The sequence below is a fragment of the Cydia fagiglandana genome, chromosome 1 (genome assembly GCF_963556715.1).
Source record: "Cydia fagiglandana chromosome 1, ilCydFagi1.1, whole genome shotgun sequence".
NCBI lineage: Eukaryota > Metazoa > Arthropoda > Insecta > Lepidoptera > Tortricidae > Cydia > Cydia fagiglandana.
In genome coordinates this window covers 26104762-26123283 of record NC_085932.1, presented here as the reverse complement: position 1 = coordinate 26123283, position 18522 = coordinate 26104762, and the positions used below count along the sequence as shown (strand labels likewise).

Genomic DNA, 18522 nt, shown 5'->3' with positions numbered 1-18522 from the left:
AAAATAAGTTCTCTCGTTAGCCCGGGCAGTGTCCGAGCCGGAGCTTCCGGCGCTTACTTTTCTATGACATGACAGGTGATCACGTGATACTTTCCATCGAAAACGATGCGCCGGAAGTTCCGGTCCGGATACGACCCGGTATATCGTGATGAGTCATACTTTACAGGCCTATTCGGATTTCGAGATAATCACAAGATCTAGAGACGATTAGAGATCAACTAGATCTACATTAGATATCGACTAGATGTGACTCGGATATCTAAGTCATAACTTGTCGAAATCGTTCAAGAGGACCTCCAGAATCGCGGAAACGTCAAATTTGACATATCTATCTTACAAATATCTTTAAATTATCTATATCGTAACTTGTTGAAGTCTAGTAAATCTAATTCATTTTCCAAATCGAGCCGTTACACTCCAATGTATGCCTATTTCTAGTTTATAATACATATCACACTACAGATATTCATTATGTACCAACAATCCTTAAAAATAAATCATGCGTGTAATCCATTCCTGGTTATTTTCATCCTAAACCTTTCCATTACAAATAAAACCAGCAATGTACACATCTTCAGCTTTAAGGAGGAGGTGTGTTACGAACTCGTACAGGATGGGACGTGCCAACTTCAGTAGCGCTTCAGCCCTCGAGCTGAGCGGATGACTGGGGTGCAGAGGCGATTTTTTTCCAGAAACTTTCAGATATGAAATACGCGTCGGTCCCTACAGACTAGCGAAGGTGTTCTAATAAAGTTGAGTGTAGTGAAGTTTTTGACTGGTGACAAAATCATAATATTATTATAAACATATTTTACAAGTGGTGAATATGGATGACAGTTTTGTTCAAATTTCCGTGGGGACCGCGAGGAGGCGTTTCCTGGTATAGGTGAATATATAATTAGTTCAGTATTAAGTAATGTTTATTTTATTCCATAGTAAAATTATAATTTGTAATTCAGAACTGAAATAAATTCGGCTATTCCTTTAAACGTTGTAATAACATTCTTTGTAACTTTTTCGATACCAAATTCATTTAAACATGTGTTCATTCTTTTAAGGGTTCCGTACACAAAGGGTAAAATCCGCTGTCCGTCCGTCTGTCACCAGACTGTATCTCACGAACCGTGATAGCTAGACAGTTGAAATTTTCACAGATGATGTATTTCTGTTGCCGCTATAACAACAAATACTAAAAAGTACGGAACCCTCTGTGGGCGAATCCGACTCGCACTTGTCCGGTTTTTTTACCAATACTGAAAATATATCGCTTATTTCTAGTTATTTGTGCCGATGTAGCTTTCTCAAAGCTTAAGTACAGAAATCATAACAAGTAAAACCAGGGACAGTTTTTATTTGGTATGTAAAACCTTCTCCTTTCGGACCACAGGACGAATCAATTGCCTACCCGTTTATCGAAATCAATTTGGTAGTTTCAACGCTACGGGGCACGGCGGCACATACCTGCAACTCAATCAGACCCAGCAACCCATATATGGTGTTCTCATTTGAATACCATAGCATATTAGTCTATAGTACTTACCTATCACATATTATTATACTTGTAGTGTCGGTAAACAATATTCAGAATTTTATTTCAAAAATACATTTCATTAAAATGAAACTATGTTTTATCTTGACGAGAGAGGTTTCAGACTTTAAAGTCTGTATAAAAAATAATTACCGGGTCATAACTCATTGTAACTTCAAAAAACTTCTTGATTCATAATTACACGGGTAAATTCAATGGTTTGATTTATTGCTCGTATTGGATTTACACACTGTATAAAACGAATATGTATTAAAAACAAGATGTCATATAACTTAAATATTAATAGAAAAATAATAGATATTGTTAGCCATTTAGAACTCCAATTGTGCACAAAAATAAAGCAAGTCCATCATTTTACATTGGACTAGCTTTTTGATCATTACGTAAAACCTTGCGACAATATACTATAAATTATATAATACATATGTAAAATATGTAATATAAATATACCGAGTAAAAGAAGAGCTAAAAATGACCTACGATACCACACATTGTAGACTATGCGAGCACTGTACGGACTAAGCACTACATGTGCAGATACTTTTGAGCCCTAAGTCCGCTTAGCAACTCCAGCCGACTGTCTTAACTTAGTAATAAGGGGCTTCCACTAAACTGCTATCATTGCCAAGCGGCCCGGCGAGGATCGCGCGTTCAATCCCGCTGGAACCAACTTCGTCTGCCTTATTACACTATTTGGGTGGGCTCCAATTTGGCAGTCGGCTAAACGATTATATTAACCAGAGGTTTTCATAATATTAAGTTTCATTTATCTACACACATATTATAAACACTCGATCGTTAAACGAGGCGTTCAAAACTGCAAATACTGGCAAGCAAAGATAAACGGTTTTGTTACAAGTTAGTTACAACAAAATATTTCTTATCTATAAATATTTTAATATTGCGTAATAATGACGTCAATGGCGATTTAATAATAACATTAAAATTTCGAATAACTCTCAAAATCAAAGGAATTTGATTTGACCTCATTTCTAGTATCGGTTGAAACGACGTTTTATTCGAAATGAAATGTCAATTGCAAGAACGTCGTCATGGCTAAAATGTTTGTAGACATTTCTATGGCTACTTTGACCATACAAATGTCGAATGTGGCATATAAATGTCGACATTGTGCCATAAAGTTTCGATACTGTCACACAACGACTGAAAGATGCCGTACAATCATCGTCAGGGTCTTACAAATATCTGTATAGTGCAATAAAAATTTCGATACTACCACAAAATATCGAAAAGTTTAGTTAGGGCCACTTGCACCATCCCACTAACCCAAGGTTAAATTGTTAACTTAGTCAAATTATACTGGTAACCATGGTAACTCCAGGTTTAACCGATTAACCCGGGGTCAGTGGAATGGTTCAAGTGACGCTTAGGTGTTAGTTTAATTTGGGTTAGTAGGTATAAAAAATAGCTGCGTTACTGCGAAACACATTTATAGGTGATGGCCTGAATAGTTTTAATTATGCAAAATTGTCCATTACTCGTACGTACCCCTAACGTTCCAATTTTTGATTGCTGATAAACTTTGTATTGCTGGTAAAATTTCAATATTAATCTGATATTACTTACTGTATTTACCACATTTTTCACATTGCAAATAAGTACTATGTATTTTTAATTGAGTAAGTACATTTAGGTAATTTTCTTTTGTTAAAGTTACTTAATAATTCTTTAAAGATTTAAGTACCTACATGTTTGCCTTCCCGCATTTATAAAAGTGTCCTTAATGTCTTTCATACAATTTATTTATAAACGGCCATAATTCGCTCCTTTATCGCGAACTTCGAACCGAAACAACTTCTATGATGGATGGTCCATTGACATGGAAAAACATCTTTTGAGGGGCTTTGAAAAGTATCCCTGTATTCATTATATTGACGCGGATAATACTTGATTTTGGGTACCTACCTATAGAAAGGAAATAATTCAGGTATTATCCTCCTAAATATACTTATAGCTTCACGGTTTGATTTAACAGTGCCTATTGTAAAGATTATTCGGGGCTCGGGTAGTGTTTTTTTTTACCTAAAAGTATAAAGAAAGCTTCAACTGTGTTTATCAAATATACAAAAAGGTAGTTAAAAAAGTTTAATTAAAAAGAGAAGCATAATGATAAAAAAACTTCATACAGACAACGTTTTTGTTATTATTATTACCTTTTAAATAGAAAACGGGTTTTTAATAGCCAGAGTCTTTTATAAAGCTTGAATAGTTTTATGAATTAAATTATGTAGATTTGTCAAAAACTCTTTAAAATATGAAAAGAAGAAACTTCTATTTGAAACAGGAATAAATAATAATTAAAACTTAGACGAAAGGTTATGGTGGCATTATTTTTCCCTGCTTGTATCCACGAGATTGCACCGAATTGACTAGGTATTTGTTTTCTTCATTTTTAATTACTGCACCAAAACCCTTAAATGTAAAATTCAGTCCAATCCACAACTTAAAAAGTAAGTGCACAAGATTTTGGTATTTATTGCAATTTTATGATTCGGTGTCTGAATTACTAAAAGTACTAATAAGTCATTTATCAATTTTATACGTATGTGATTGAACAACGTAGGCCAGCTAGTTCTATAAAACCAATATCTAAAATAACTTTATGTAATTAAAATCGATAATTATGAAATTGACATCAAAGATCTGAAGCCACGTCAGCGCCAGACCGGCAACAACGAACAATTAAAACGGTAGTTATAAAGTATAACCGGCAATATTTAACTTTAAAAGGCTGTTTGGAATAATAATTAAGACTGGTTATTTAAGTTTACATAGCTTAGTGCTTGGTATTATTAAAAACTGGTAGTTTGAAGTTGGAAGTTTATTTTAATGAACCTATTTATTTGTTGACTGTCGACACTTTTTTAGCATAGACATAAAAAGGGATTTTATGTGTTTACTATTAGTATATATGTGTCTGTCTGTGGCATCGTAGCTCTCAAATGTATAAAACAAGGGCTCTTTAACCAAACGACTTATAGTCTGTCGTGATAGTTTTCGCTTTGTTAAATGGAAGTGCATCGGGTTTATTATTTATAAATACATTTATAGTTATATAATTTACTACATCGCGAGGAAACCGGACTAATCCCAATAAGGCCTAGTTTACTCTCTGGGTTGGAAGGTAAGATGGCAGTCGCTTTCGTAAAAACTAGTGCCTATGACAATTCTTGGGATTAGTTGCAAAGCGGACCCCAGGCTCCCATGAGCCGTGGCAATATGCCAGGACAACGCGAGGAAGAAGAAGAGAAGAAGTTATATAATTTATTAAAGTTGACGGAAGAAGAAATCCACATCACTTAAACTTTAAGGATTTATCCAAAAGGATAGCAGACGCCACTGGTGATCGTAGAGCTGGCAGCTTCCTCGCACAAAGAATAAGTATTGCGATACAGCGGGGAAATGCTGCCAGCATCTACGGCACCATTCCGCAGGATAGTTTGTAATTATTTATTTTTAGATTAGTTTTATTTATTTTTAGATTTAGTTTTTAAGTTTTGTAGGTTAGTTATTTAATTATGTTTTAAGTATCATTTTTGTTTGTAGGTATTAAGTTTGTATACACTAATAACTTTGGAAAATGTAATTGAATTGCAAAATGATACTAATTACATTACTCGTAGACCTGTAAATGAAATTGATGTTATTACTTGAAAAGTAAATAACTTTATATACTTACTTAATAAGCGGCAGCCCAGAATAATACCGATCCGAACCTTCAACAAGCTAAATGAACTTTGTTATTATGCAGTTTACTTCGTGATCGCCGATGTTGAGTAACAATGTTACACAGTTTGAAAACGGGCGAACTTTGGTACTTAAATTTTAGCATAGATGAAGATGGTACCTATACCTGCATAAAATAAGTAAATGTTTAAAAGATGGTGAAAAATAATGATAACGACTAAAAAAGTGAAAGAAATATTAAATATGGTAACATTAATGTTATGAAAATATTTATTTCCAGGCAACTATTGGCCCATAGATGACCTTAAAACTTTGAGCATGCTAAGCGTCATATCCGCAAGACGCGACCTAAGCCCTTCTACACATACACCCGCAACTCGACTGAACAACTCCATTGCACATCGTGTGACCGCATCTTCAAGACAAAGTTTGGTTTTGCGAGCCACATAAGGGCATTTCATAATCCGGATAAGAATTGATGATGGAGTCGCCAATGCCGGATACGGCAAGGAAGAAGAGAATTATCATAAAACTAAAAACACACAATTACAGGTACGATGCTGTTTGCAACACCGCAGTGTCAGGGAGCCGGCCGCGGAACCGTCGGAACTTGACACTCTTCGGCCAAAACCCCTCCTTGGCTTTTTTATGTATCCATAAAAAAATAAACAAATGAGGTCAGAATGCTGTCCTACTTTGGCTGGGAACATTTATTTCTCTCACTTAGTTGCAACCAGCAAACCTGTTTAAGTTACGAAACCGTAAACTTACGGGACCATTGTAAACTTACAATGAGCGCACACCTGGGCCGTACGAACGAGATTAGATGGAAAAGTGCCAGCGCATTTTTATCCTACTTGTGCTAGAAGACACAGTTTTAAACTGATCAACTTAAGACGAGTGGAGGACCCACGCGAAATAGCCTTTTCATACAAACGTAGTCCTCGTTTTCACCTCTGGATATTAACATAATTGAAAATATTTTGACACTATTTGTTGTATATCAACTACAGCTATGCCCCTACGTTTTTTTTTTTTTATTATTATAAGGGTAAGGTGTACCTACTCGTCCCTATTTAAAAAAAATGATACCTGTTTATGCATAATTTTTACAATAATAAAAAAAATCAAACGTAGTGCATAGCTATGGTTAAAATACATAAAATTATGTAAAAATATTTTCCATAATATCAATATCCAGAGAGGAAAATGGTGACTACAGTTGTATGGACAAACGGATGTCCCGTTTCCTCTCAGTGCCCCAAACGCGTTAGTTCCGCGTAGCATTATTCCCGATCGCGTTTTTCCCCACTCGCGTTAGTTCCGCGTAGCATTATTCCCGGTCGCATTTTTCCCCACTTTTCATGGACGTCACACTAAATTAATAGGTTAGGTAGGTTAGGTTCGTTAGGTAGCTTCAGATGCCCGAAGGGCAAACCGCCCAGAAATAGCTACTCTTTCCTCTTAATATTCTATATTAATGTGAAGCCCCATTTAGACAGTGCGAATACTTGCATGCGTTTTTAATTACGTTGCGGCGTATGATTGATCGTCTGAATTCATTGTGGACCGGGAGAATGATTAAGACGTTTTGGTCAGAAATATCACTGTTGACAGCTGACAGATTATTTCTTTACCTACTGTTTTATAGCAAGAAATTAAAATCTGAATCCAGCCCCGGGCCTCGTGGACAGTAAAGGTGACAGTCCATTTCCAACGACAGCTGCATTACTGTTCATTTTACTATGGAAATTGACAATGACAGCGACGCGTTCAGTACCGTTAGTGCAGCTGCGGTTAGAAATGGAATGTTACCATAATGGTAACTACCGGTACTGAACGCGTCGCTGTCATTGTCGATTTCCATAGTAAAATGAACAGTAGTGCAGCTGTCGTTGGAAATGGACTGTCACCTTTACTGTCCACGAGGCCCGGAGCTGGATTCAGATTTTAATTTCTTGCTATGAAACGGTAAAAAGAAATGATCTGTCAGCTGTCAACAGTGATATTTCTGGCCAAAACGTCTTAATCATTCTCCTTAATAAGGAAAGGGGGGATTTAGGAAAATTGCCATTATTCACATCCATATTGGGGATGTTATTCGTCGTTGCGTCTGCTTACATAGGTATTGGGTTTCAGAAATAAGTGTCTTGTTTTTAACTAACAATTCTTGGGTTATTAAGGTAACCCAAGAATTCTAAATTTTAGACTCAGAATAATGAGGACTATTGATTACATTGAGTGTAATAATTAGAAAATCGAAAAAAAAGTCCAACGAAGGGACAGGTAAGGTTAATGTACATCAAATTGTGCAAAAGTAGATATTCTTTAAAATGTTAATATCTAGAGAGGACTACGTTTGTATGGAGAAACGGTGGTCCCCTTTCCTTTCAAGAGCAGTCATATAAAGTTACAAGTAAAACTATTAAATTACCGGGTAACATTCTAAACACGTTCTCAACTTTGCACTTAAAAGTAACCCGGAGCAAAGTTGCATTATTCGACTTGAATTAATAACGACCCTGTTCCGGAGTGTTCCGATTTGATTATGAAAATATTATGGGGATCACGTTAAAAATCCGAGTTTCATTGTTAAACTTAGTTTCTTTATAATGTGTTTGGCATCATTGGCATTATATTAAACTTTTAATTAGGAAAAAAGCGCTTTTGATATTTGTTAGTAAAGACTTTTGTACTTAAGTCACGTTTAGATATGACTTTTAATGGTAAAAACATAGTAAGGTACAAAAGGTACATAGTAAGGTAATTATACTTTGTGTTTTAATTTTTTTTCTAGGTTTCACTTTAGTTTTTACATTGTAATATTATAATTATATCATTGTACAAAAAATATATATATGTAAAAAAAGTAGGCAAGGTACTTTATGTGGAACATTTTACAATAGCAATAAAGGAACAATGTGATGGTATTTTGTTTACATAAAACTTGAATCAAGTATTTATTTTGTAGCTCCTAACATTTCCCTGCCGTCTAGCAAATTTGTATTCCGTTTATAACATTAAATAGCATTTACTTTACACAAACCTATCTCAGATTAATTATTTCCAGGAATAAAAGATTTAACACAGCCTGTTTACGTTTAAATATCTTTCAGAGAAACAATATCACATCATACATTTATTTAATCTTTCATATGTGTGCAATGGTAAAAGATCATAAGTTTAAATCCTGGGTTGTGCTGGAATAAAAAAAACTCAAAAAGATTACTGTTACATTCAGTCGGGATACAATACACACACAATACACACACACAACATTACACAGGCAATAGGTTTATATTGATTTAAAATTATATGCCACTCATTAAATACCTAGTCAAATGGCTCTTTAAAGTAAGGTAATTATTTCGATATTTCAAATAACGCCCAAGCTATTGGTACCGATATCTGATACTCGTACCGGCACTGAATCAGTGCAGCGCTGTCAGTTCCGAGTTCCGAGGAAACTTATTGGACTTAAATAAGATTTGATATCTTACAATTCTCTCCTAAGTTTATCTGTAGTTGTGGACAGCAAAGATAACGGACATTTCTATTTAAACAGTCATTAGTAAACAAAGACTTTTGTCAACTATTTTTTAGAGATGGCCAGTAACTTCATTAGTATATTTGTTGAACAATGTTTAAACCTAAAGTGTAAGTACCTACCATATGAGTTTCATATTCATATTGATTGTGCCAGCTATTTTCATTTCAAATAGTTTTAAAAGTTTTTAAAGCTTTCTTGCATATCAATTGCTTTTTAAGTTTTTTATTTTATCCTGATTTATTCGTATTTAAGTATTTTAAAAGGCAACAAAAATTTAATAACATTTAAGCGGAATACCACAGCTATAAGCTCAGCTCTACATATTTATATTCAGACGTGAGGTTAAATTCCAGTAAAAGGGCGAGGTAAAGGGTGTGTATGGCTTCATATCACACTTTGCCACGCACTCAGGTGTCACTGACATATTACTGCTAGTTTCGAGGTAGAATACAAATTGGTCATAATGTAGCTGACAACTTGCAAAGAGATCGTAAGGGACCAGATAAGAAAGACAATTATTTACTCATTTACATGCATAATTAGTACATATAGCAGGGATTTTAACACATGCAGAGCAAAGGCATGTTAATTTGAGCGAAAACATATATTAATTTAGAAATCACTATAAAAAATACTATTAATCAAAATAAGTAGAAATTAAAATACCTACCTTCACTAAGCAGGTCATTAAAATATAATTAGTATCTACATGACAGTGAACATTGCCTTTGCCACTATTATAAACTCGTAATATCCATAAAATTGGAATGAATAAAATCAGAGTTTCAATATAGTTTATTTTATGAATAGAGTACCAAATTAATAAATAGCGACCCGCCCTGGTTAATAAATAATACACCTACCTAAACCTTAATCAAGAATCACTCTATTTATAGGTGAAAACCGCATGACAATCCGTTCAGTAGTTTTTGAGTTCATTGCGAACAAACATACAAACACACAAACAGACACGGCGGAGGACTTTGTTTTATAAGGTGTACTGATAGTGATGTACAGGTTTATTAATACGTAAATAAAAAACAATCAACTAATAATTAAGTGTTGTGCCGCCATAATTGCCTGTCATTTAAATTGGTTTGTCTATAACGATGTCGAAAATTGTTGGTTGTTACGGTATTTATTAATTAATTTAGTTAGGAACTCGATACGAAACATAATGACGGCCGTCTGCTTTATTCTTACAAACCAATTGAAGTTTCAGTTAATAGATCTGTATCTAATGTGATATTGATCTGTAAGTCGAAAATAAACTTTTGTGAGACATATTTTAAACCGGTTTCACTCACTTGAATATGAACATGTCGCCAATAGCGACTAAAAATTCAAGTGAGTAAAACCGTTGTCGTCTAAATAGTTTGATCTGTCATTGCCAAAAGTATTAAATTAAATATTATTCTACGTACTAAATTTTAAATCGAGGTTTTATATCATTAGGCTGACAAGTAATATAACAAGTATTTATATAGGTAATATAATTGTTACTATTAGAGGTCAACTCTAAGCCATCCTGACCCCTAGTGGAGGCTTTGATAGAAGGGAGGGTTTCTGGGAACTCGTCCAAGGTTCCTTCATAACTTGGCTACGGACTTCGAATACAAAGTAGCATATTCGTAATTACTTTGACATTATTTTCATCTAGAAGATCATACATTTTTTATGTGCCGAGTTCAATAGAAATCCGTTATTTTCCGCCGTTTTTGAGTGAAACAGGTACGAACTTTCAAATATTCAAATACGTATACAAATTTTAACATTTTATATTTCTGCTCATTACTTATTTTTTTTATTTATTTCATCACACTGTTAGAACATAAGGAAATAAAAATTTGTTAATTGTATGCGATTTCTACTCGGTCTCTATGAGAATGTACAGTCGCCATCGGATATATCGGAGCGGCCGAGGTGCTCAAAAATATCTGAACACGCACCTAGCGCCATGACAACAGAGTCGTGTTCAGATACCTATTTGTGAGCACCTTGGCCGCTCCTACCCTCCGGCCGTTTTGGCAACCAAGTTTCGCAACCAGTTGTTGAAAAATAAGAAATAATCTTGTTACGCAACTAGTTGCCCAAAAAGAAATTCTATTCCTGATCCACAACTACCGTAGATGACAGTGGAGTTTCGCAACCAGTTGTCGGAAAGGAATTAAATGTCTTTGTTTACAACTGGTTACCAAATAAGACTTTCATATCTCATTTCACAGCTAGACATTACGTGACATCTAGAATATCCTAAAATCACCTGGAACGAGCGTTTGCAGTCAACATTGCGGAGTAGGGGAAAATGGGTGGACACAAGTATTTATATGCCCCAACAACCGCACCGATTTCGACGCCCGCCACGCACAGGATATTGCTGATCTGCTTAGGTTCTCGTTAGAGATGGTGAATTCCGTGGTGTCAAATATGTTAAGCAATGTTGTGGACTAAAATATTTTTTTATAAAATATTAACCTGTACGCGTTATTTTGTATTTTTTGTGAAATTTAGTAAATCGCAGCCATGGTATTTGTACTACCACTTAACTAGGGGGCTGTCCATAAATTACGTCATCGATTTTTGACGATTTTTGAAATCCCCCCCCCCCCTAAAATCATCCAAAAATCATGCTTCGAATGGCCCCGTTTCCTCCTACGTCATGCTACCATCCTACCATCATCCGATGTCCAGACCCCACCGCCCTAATTTGAAATGACGTAATTTATGAATAGCCCCTAGGTAAGCTTTATAGCTTATTTATCTGGCTTTAATTATTAAAGTCAGATATATAGCTATTTTTAGCTAAATAAGCTAAAAAATCATGATTATTTTTATTTGACTAAGAATAACTTATTCCCATTAAATTTTCTCATCTACGAATTATTCCAGACAAAATTATTCCGGACGAATTATTTCAGAATGAAATCACCGTGATTTTATTCTTGCAAATTCTTATTCAAATAATGATTTTATTCTTGAATGCCCAACACTGTATGTAAGTACTTTTATATACATTTGTTTTTGAAGCCTTGGAAACTAGCCACATTTTCTCTAAGTGTCTGAGCTCTATTCTTCGTTGGCAACTGGATGTCAAACAGGAATAGAATTTCTTTTTAGGCAACTAGTTGCCTAACACGATGATATATTCTTTTTTGACAACTGGTTACGAAACTTGGATGCCAAAACGGCCGGAGGGGCTCCTATACAGTGTGGAAAGATAAGTCGGGCCCTGGAGGGAAACTTTAAATCCTTAAGCTGGCTCATCTTACTTAAAGGAGACATTCCTTTATTTTTAAAAAGAAACAAAACTGCATTCAAAGTATTTTTCTTTTTTTTTCAATTTCGCTTGTCTAAAAAAATATTGAGTATTAAATATTAGATTTTATGGATATTTTGTACGACACACGAGTGTACGGCCTAATGTTTCTTGGAGAAATGTTATCATTAAGATTAACTGTATCGACTGGTAGAATAAAATCGCGAGTTTTTATTTTTTGGAATTTTTAGTCGGTTCGAGTCCCGGGCGAGACAAGCAAGTTTTAGAAAATCTTTGAATGCAGTTTTGTTTCTTTTTAAAAATAAAGGAACATCTCCTTTCGGTAAAATGAGCCAGCTTAAGGATTTAAAGTACCTAGTTTCCCTCCAGGACCCGACTTATCTTTCCACACTGTATATCTGACGACGACTGCATTCGAACTTAAAAATACATTTCGCTTCGTCAGTTTCATTGTTATTGCACAGGCTAAAAAACAATAGGAAGCGGCAAACGTCAACATTCCTCTTGAATTGTTGGAAGCCGTCATGCAAAGCAAACTCGCCCCAAAGGGTTCGTTCCATTTCTGATAAATAAAGTTAAAAGGGTTGGGTAGTACCCAAAGGAGTAAACTCGGTTACAAGTACCGAACAGGCCAATAACCCGTGAGCAGATTAAATGTCAACTACATTTAAATTAAGTGCAAACTTGAGCCGTCGCTTGTCTGTTTCTGGTAAAAGAAAACTTTATGCGGCGCATCAATTATTATGGTACTACAAGGGCCATAAGGGTTCACGTCTTTCCTGTAGGTATCGCAAAGTTAAGGAATTTTTAGACTAATTTTACGCTGCACCCTTCACGGGCTGGATATATTATTTACACCTCAATAAGGAAAAGAGACCAACCAGAATCGTCGTTGTATTATCCACAGATATGACCTTTTTCTAAAATATGTTTGACCCATAAGTAGGTATATTTTGTATATCAACTACATATATGGTTTTCATGCCCAAAAATCTAGCTCTAACCCTTTGAACTCAAATATTACATTTCTTTTTTGTGTTGAATTTTGGTTTTTTGGCTAAAATAAATAAATTTAAAAATATTCATAATATCGAATCTCTTTATTAATTCAGCATGAAATTGCAAACTGTGCCAATAGGCATACATTTAAGTTAAGTTAGAAATATCAAAATATTCAAACAAAAACTTATAACACCATTGCCTACAACTAATGAACAAAGTGAATTCTCTGTTGTGTGTTACGTCTTGCAGTAAAGCCATTAGCTAACATGTCGGTTTTCATTGCACCCCGCAGACTTTGGCGGCACGTTCCCTACCGTAGCATTGACAGGCAAACTTGCCGCGTTAAGGACACGTTTATACTTTGAATACCACACGGCGCCGGAAATTAACGTGAAATATCGATTTAAGCCATTAATACGTATTAATTAAACTGTAAAATCTACACGTCGTACCTAAACCTAAACTTTACCTACAGATCGAAACAACACACACAACTACCGGTTTCTATTTATTTGTTGAGGCTCGCATTTACCAATTTTTCTATGAGGTTGAAATCTTAATTAGTACCAATAAAAATAGAGCTGCTAGGCATTTTCATCGCGTAGTTGTCCAGTAAATGTAGCAACGACGGCAGACTTGTTCACCTGAAGATTTACGACAGCTGCGGAATTTATTTATATAGGTGTACAATCGGCAACTATAGAGGTACCTCTATAGTTCGTTTTTTAGCATTAGAAGAAAGGTAAACAATCTTGATGTGTCTTTTAATTGAAAAATACGATAATTTATATTCTTCTGCTTTCATAAGTAATAGTTACTGATTTCATGAAAGCGTTTTTCAATTAAAAGATATGTCAAGATTGTCAAGATCGCTTACCTTCTTTCAAGTTCTTTCTAATGCTAAAAAAAACGAACTATAAATTACAATAGTTATTTACGATACAAGTTCGCGTATCGTATAACTTTAAAATAATCGACGTAGTCACGTAATGTGCTTATAATAGCACCTGGAGTCGTAGTGTAGCACCAGATGTCCCTACTGTAAATGTTATACATTTAAATACCAATACTGATTACATTACACCAATTGTTTTTGAAAACTTTATTGTGTACTTACTTACTTACTTCGCTGGCTCAGCGACCCGAAGTGGATCTTGGCCTCCGACACTAGATTGCGCCATTCGTTCCTTTCCTGTGCGATCTGACGCCATTCAGCCGCTTGCATGCCATAAAGGTCTTTCTGGACCTCGTCGACCCATCTGTACCTAGGCCTTCCGACCAGACGTCTCCCAGTTGGTCGCCCCAGATAAGCTCTTTTGGCCGCACGATCCTCTCCCATCCTCTCCACATGGCCGAGCCAGCGAAGTCAAGCAGCCTTGCTCTCGCCGCACGCTGGACCTCACGGCGTAGAGGAGCGTCCCCCGGTTGGCGGATGGGGGAAAGGTCGGAAGTACAGCCTAGCTACGCTTCCCGGCTAAGTCCGATGGACTCGCTGACCAAAGTAGGATGTGGGTCCTCCAGCATTTCGGGGGTTGTGCGGCGCGCTAACACCTCGTCCACGGAAAAAACTTATTGTTACGAGACCGACACAAGAAAATATTATTGTGTAATATATTAAAATATATCTTCGAAAGGAATATTTAAGTCTCGAGCGGAACATACCACGTTGATGGCTCCGTCCTCTAGGGAGTTATTCGTCAGACGAGTTGAAGTTTACGCTATGCCGTCGTGCCCTATTATTTATCATCTCAAATTCGAAAGTTCTATACGAAGGAATAAATTATAAAACTAAAGTGTAAAGATTTAAATGGAACGTTAGAATATCAAATAAGGTTAAAAAAAATCTTTGCTTAAGGTACTTTTGTTTTCACAAACTCAAGCAATAATATAACACGGCAACACTTACATTTGAATTCTAAACACGAACTATATTTTTAATTACTGAAAATAATTAAATGTAAACCATTTACGTACAACTAAGGTTGGGTAATGGTATTAACTCAAATACAATTAAATATCAACATAACACAATTAAGCAAATTGTCGACGGAATATGATAAGGTGACAATGAATTGAATAAAACGTGGAATTCACGAACTTGATACCAACCTTCTAATTAAATACGAATTACAGACACATTTAGCTAATCACCACAGGGAGCCGCACCTATGGCGATGACGCGACTATGACCACGCATCACCTCCGAAATTGGGGCAAATGAACTTAATGGCAACCTTTTTTAATTATTCACGTTAATTTTTATGTAGTTTTGTGAATTGCCAATGCCAAACTGGCTACTTTGTTCATAGATACAAAGTTATCTGATTTAAATTAAAAACAACCTGACTGTATAAAATAAAATACTGACTGTAGAAACTAAATGCATGTTTCAGGTCGCAGTATTTTTTTTTACTATTGATTTGAAACGATATTATATTCTTTTTGTAACGATATTTTTTGCTATGGTTGGTACATATATGTATCGGTGTAGTTTGAAAGAGGTTTTACTACAAAAATATTCTTAGATATATCTAATCCAGATTTTTATGTATGTATGTTCGAGTCAAATCTGAATGAAGCGGTAAAGCTGAAATTTCATGTACCTAACTACTTAGGGGTCATCCATTAATTACATCACACGTTTAGGGGGAGGGAGGGGGTCAAGAAAATGTGACATATTGTGACATGGGGGAGGGGGGAGACACAAACTTTGTGACGTCACTTTAACTTCATCAGTAACCGAAAATTTATTTAAATTATTTTATTCGCTGTACATTTAAATAACAAGTTTTTAAAACGATAATCGTTTTTATTCGTTTAATTTTCTTTCCTAAGCAGTTTTGGGTTATAAAATTACTAATATTTATATCGTAGAAAATATTTTGATAAAAAATTAATAATACTTAGGTACTTAATTCGATTTGGCAATTTCGTAGAAAAAATGTGACGTCACACTAGGGGGGAGGAGTTTGCCAAATGTGACCAAGTGTGACAAGGAGGGGGGAGGGGTCAAAAAACCTAGAAATTCGTGTGACTTAATTAATGGATGACCCCTTATATAAGTAACTTGGGTGACAATACAATATTATGGTACCATCAAGCTGTTCTGATGATGGACAAAGGAGATGGCCATAGGATTTCCGTGATAAAACAACGCAACCTAATTATGTTTGTTACATCTGTCGCTATGAGGTGCCATGAGTATTACTTAGTTGCCTGTTGAAAGGTACAGTCTACAGCTATTTAAGTTTGAAGGTATAAACAATATTTTTTGACAAAAAGCTTATTTATATATATGGCTAAAATGTATCGAAATTAAGCTAAAGATTTCGTTACTTAAGGATATTATAATTTTATAACAGAGCTGAGCTCAACCTTATAGCAATAGTGGTATGTAATAGCGTAAACGAAAAAAAAAGTTGGTGCTAAAAACTAAGAAGGTCGTAATACGTATTTCTGTAAAAAATACTGCCTTCTTTTCTCTTAAGGAAAAAATGACAAATTATATAATAAAATATGGCTTTTCGAGGTTAGACCAAGCTTTTTGTTTACCTTTAATAATAAATTTAAAAAGTTGCCTACGAGGGTGAGAGACTCTTGCTTCCGTTGTAATTACAGTAAAAGTCTTCTATTTTTCTTAGGGCCTTATTCCGTAGACAAATATCAATATCATATACGACAGAGAGTGACCGGGCCTTCAGTGCCCGAGGTTGGAATCGAACCGTCTACAGCAGAATTAGTGCCTGACGCCATATGTCAGTTGTTAGTGTATATTTATATTTCAAGAGTTTTAAGTACTTATTAATCAATTTAATCATCTTAGCAATCGTTTTAATCATCGTAAAAGGACTATGAATAAGGGTCGGTTGTACCAAACCATCTGTCACCGTTAAAGAGAGCGCTAAATTGTATTATATGAAAAGTTTCATACTTGACTGCTGAGAGTGAGTGTGGCCGATTCGAACTTTAAGGTACGTCAATTAATACATTTAGAAACAATATGGATTAGATATATCAGTGTCAAATGTGACGTTTTTGTTTGAAGAAACGTCATATTTGACACTGACATATCTAATCCATATTGTTTCTAGATATCTTTATCGTATTGACGTAAATCGGGCCGTGTGGTTGGTGCAACTGGCCCTAAAGAGAGTTAAAATATAACTTAAAATTACAACTTATTATTAATATTGTGCACGTTTTCCCATTTTGCTACTGAGACTATCACTAACTTTAAAATTAGTTTCAAGCAGCTGTATTTTAATTAGCTCATAAAATAGAGCATTTCTGGAGCATCGCACTCGCTAATTTGCATATTTTTAAGTTTGCAACTAAAACACAGTCATTTAAGTATCTGAATCTGTGTAATTATTGCAAGTTTGCTCACTAATGAGGAAAATTTTGCCAGACAAATATCTCTACTCCGCATCAAGGATCAAATTTATCTAGAGACTATGTTTAGCAGAACAATATTCTCAGTCTTATAGTTTGGTCTAGTATACGACCTATAAATTGGAACATTTTTTATATTTAGATTTTTGTTATTAAAGTAGAAATACTATAAATAGTTAACTGATGAAATATCTCCAGTGCCCATGGCTTGGGTCGAACAGCGTCTTCTGCATTTAAGGCGCCTTAGATTACAAAAAGCTGACTAATGGAATTTAGTCTATTTAATAAAAGGGCCTCTTCAAAACTCCTGAGTAAAAAAATCTTTACATTATGTAAAAAGTATTAATTAAAAGATAAATTTACCTAAATTCTTAAATCGTCCATATTATCATTCGAAAAATACTCAATTAATTTTATTTTTGTCACATAGAATATGACATCAATAATTAAAATTATATTTTACATCTTTTTTTTGTAACTTTAGTCGGAAATATGCACAACTAACTTACAAAAAAATGTAAATAACATCTAATGGCAGTTTTCTTTCCCTTTTGACGAAAACTTACAGGGTATCAATGATATAAACAGGCCGCAGCAGATTTTTATGAACAAAGAACATAATTATATGAGTGAGAGATTTTCTATGAATCTATCCTTTTTGGGAATGAAATCCTAAAAAAAGTTACTAAACTAACAATAAACTATAGCAGATAGCCAATAAATAGTCTCAACGCCAACAAGCAGTCTTAGCTAGATAACCTTTGTGTAGCATAACGATCCAAAAGTGCCAACTGAGGAGTGTCGTTTCAAAAGGACTTATTTTTATATGGTGGTTATAGATAAATAAGCCCTTTTGAAAGATTCTCCTTAACTTTTTACGTTGCATTTGTAGTTGTACGTCAGAATTCAAACGCAGAAATGTAACAAGTAGTCCTTTTGTTTCTTCGCATATCCAGTCCCGTCCTAACAGCTGTGTTCATGGTTCGCTGAACGACGCGAGCCTGCTAGTTCCATTACATGTTGCTTCCACTCCAACAAATGTCC

The 18522-nt window shown here is 35.0% G+C and overlaps 1 protein-coding gene across 1 annotated transcript in view; it reads left to right on the top strand.

The window, feature by feature from the left end:
- The first annotated feature begins 555 nt into the window (after window positions 1–555).
- LOC134668227 (titin-like) overlaps window positions 556–18522 on the top strand; it is a 70311-nt gene continuing 52344 nt past the window's right edge. Inside the window, exon 1 of the mRNA XM_063525728.1 lies at window positions 556–886. Within this exon, the coding sequence (XP_063381798.1) occupies window positions 831–886 (56 nt within the window). The 5' untranslated portion in view covers window positions 556–830. The remainder of the gene's footprint in view (window positions 887–18522) is intronic.